The sequence below is a fragment of the Microtus ochrogaster genome, linkage group LG4 (assembly GCF_000317375.1).
Source record: "Microtus ochrogaster isolate Prairie Vole_2 linkage group LG4, MicOch1.0, whole genome shotgun sequence".
Taxonomy (NCBI): Eukaryota; Metazoa; Chordata; class Mammalia; order Rodentia; family Cricetidae; genus Microtus; species Microtus ochrogaster.
This window is the reverse complement of record NC_022030.1, coordinates 60717360-60720418: the sequence shown is the minus strand read 5'-3', so window position 1 is coordinate 60720418 and position 3059 is coordinate 60717360. Positions and strand designations below refer to the sequence as shown.

Sequence of the window (3059 nt, the reverse complement as noted above, 5' to 3'; positions counted from 1 at the left end):
CTTTTGGTGGTAGTAGGGATCGAACCCAGGACCTCCTGTATGCTAGGCACTCACTCACTCCACCCCTGAGTCCCTCCCAGTACCAGCATTCTGCAGAGATCCCCAGGGCATTTGGCTGCTGCGTGTTCCAGGGGGTTCATTGCACTTTATGTCCCACTGTCCTTATAGTGCGTGACGTGCCTCACGGCTGTTGGTTTCAACTCTTAGCAGAGACAAACCAAGGACTCAGGGCCGTGGGATGCAGTGAGGCTGTGAGCTGACTCCATGTTGTGCTCGGGCCTGTTAGTGAGCTCGGTGTCGTGAGTGACTTTCACCAAGATGTAAAATTCCTCCAGAGATCAAGGTGAAAGTGAGTTAGAGTGTGTGTACATGCATCTATTCTTCCTGATGGGTAGTGTTGATTGGTGCATATTACACGGTTACATAAAGATCTTCTACAGAGTCTTGGGTGAGACTCCCTGAGCAGAATTCTCTGTGAGTATGGCAGCATCCACAGTGACGAGGAAATTGGCTGAGTCCTTACGGCTTTATTTTTTTGAGCAGAAGGATAATTGGCCTTGAACACCAACTATCTCCTCATTGCTGCCTTTGTGGCAGAATTTGTCAGCCAGAGCTGACGTTTGTGGTCAGGAAGAGAAGCAACAAGTGTCAGCGGACAAGTCTATGGAGAAGAGCTAACAGCCAGGCTTGCAGCCTGCCGCCACAGCCCCTCGCAGACTGCTCCCTCCGCCCGTCTTCTCAGCCCTGGTTATTATTAGAAGCAGCGAGCCCAACTTGAGCTCATACCATCTGATAGCCCAGGGCACTGGCATTTTAAGTTGTTGATTAAGGAGAAATGAATCTGTTTTGGACTGCTAGTGTTTAGCCAATAGGGCTGGTATTTTGTTATCAAACTGGGAATCACGATCCTTGCTTTCTCCTGTACGTGCTGTTGCTGATCAGAAATGGTTTTCCCACAGGAAGGGGTCGGAGCTAAGGCAGCCTGGGTCAGCTGAGGAGGCCTCCCTAAAGCTGGTGGCCAGAGTTGGGGTCCCCCAGGAGAGTTTGCAAACAGCAAACATGAGAAAAACAGCAGTGTTGGGGTAAAAGTCTGCCCCCAAGTCAAAACAGTGAGCTATATCCAGACCCAGGGTACTCTAGGTCTCCCTGGTAACGGCTCCTGTCTGGTGCAGATGGTAAGAGCCAACAGCAGCATCCTTGAACTGTGCTTTGGGGCTGATTGAGTGGATCTGGAGTTCCTTTTAACGGGCTTACCAGATAAGAATAATATATTGGCATTCTCTGGCAAATAACAGAGATCCTTGAACATCACAGGAGAGCTTGCACTGATAGGAAATAGTGTCTCTCTTAATGTCCCTGACTGCGTAACCATTTTGATTTGAGATGCTGTGTTTATTGTAGCTGAATGTTGACTGTATTTACCTGTGCTTTCTTGTCTGAAGACAAGTGCCAAATTTCTAGGCCCATGTCCATAACAAGGGCCAATACAACCCGTGGCTTGTCCAATGAATGCAAGTTTCTACTTTTTAGTGGTGTCTGTGAAATTGAGAGAAGGTCCTGATGAAAACCTCTCTGTTGGGAGAGGAAGCCCCTTTTGTATGTTAGCACATTCTATGGCTGCAGCGTTTTACCGGAACACTCTTTCTATTTCCTATAAATCTGCATGGATCAGGATGATAAAGCCTCTATTAATCGTTTCTGAATCTGACCTTTCAATTTCCTACTTAAAATTGGACACTTTTCTGGTTAAACTTTTATCAGTAAGAAAAGCAGTTTTCCTTTTAAAGGTAATGTAATGTTTACTCTTTGACAGTTTCATTCGTGTGTGTGTGTGTATGTGTGTGTGTGCGCATATGCGTATGTGTGTGTGTGTGTATATGCGTGTGTGTGTGTGTGTGTGTGTACTATGCACTTTGATCAGAATCCTGCCATTCCCCTCATGCCCCTTCATACTCCCTCTGCGTCTTCGTCCCTGCCCCTCCCCATCAAAAGATGCCTTTAATTTCTATTTCCCGGTGTGGCAATAGGCCGCACACACTCTGCATTAGGTACCAGTGGGCTCTGCAAACACTGGTGTGGAGCGACCCCCAGCCGTCACCTAGAACAGCACAAAACAAGTGAAGAAGTGGGACTTAATTCATTTTTTTCTCCATATTTAATCAGCAATCTTTGTTTTTCTGCAGTACAGCATTCGTTCATACTTCTAGTTGTCGCTGAACCTCTCTGAACCGTTCCTGCAGTTTTAACTGCCTTTTCTCTTTCTTCCCCTTTCCCTTTGCCCTTCGCTGTAGATCTACCAAGTCCAGAAGGTAATCTCTGTTCTTCATCTCTAATACGCATGTGCTGCTCTCCCTTTCCCGAGGCTTTGACACCTGCAGAGCAATGCCGTGTGCTGCCCACCCCGCTTTCCGTGCCCACCGCCACCTCTGTCTGCCTGCCTAATTAACAACTCTTTCACACGAGGCGGCAGCCGTGCATCGGACACATCCCTTGATCCTTTTGCCTCAAGGAAGTGGAGAGTTGTCTCCGATGCAGAAAAGAATTCTTACACAAACCACATTTTAGAATTGGGGGAAGCTTTTAAAATTGTATATTAGAAGATAAAGGTTTTTTTTCCCAGATGACTTTATTAGAAAACCTTAAACATACCAGTGCAAATTGCCACATAGTAAGACATTGTTGTGCTCTGATCCTACCACTCAGGAGGCAGAGGCGGGAGGATCACCCATAGTTTAGGCTATACTGGGATTATGTGGTTATTTGGAGGCCAGTCTGGTCTATATAGACAGTGATGAGACCCTGTCTCAAAAAAGTGAGGGAGAGAAGATAGGTAAGTGGGTAGATAGATAGATAGATAGATAGATAGATAGATAGATAGATAGATATTCAGACAGACAGACAGACAGACAGATAGATAGAGGAATTGGTTATTAGGCTAGGTGTGGTAGCTCCAGCACTTGGGAGGCTAAGACAGAGGATTGCAAGTTATAAGTTTCAGTACAGAAAAGAATAAAAATCTAGCCGGGCGGTGGTGGCGCACGCCTTTAATCCCAGCACTC

At 46.4% G+C, this 3059-nt stretch overlaps 1 protein-coding gene across 12 annotated transcripts in view; it reads left to right on the top strand.

The window, feature by feature from the left end:
- Lrrfip1 (LRR binding FLII interacting protein 1) overlaps positions 1–3059 on the top strand; it is a 134269-nt gene that overhangs the window by 72886 nt on the left and 58324 nt on the right. For 2 of the 12 annotated variants that reach the window (XM_013351740.2, XM_026786522.1), the window contains exon 3: positions 2292–2309. The exons of the other annotated variants lie outside the window; for them this stretch is intronic. In XM_013351740.2, the coding sequence (XP_013207194.1) occupies positions 2292–2309 (18 nt within the window). The remainder of the gene's footprint in view (positions 1–2291; positions 2310–3059) is intronic. 12 annotated transcript variants of the gene reach the window in all.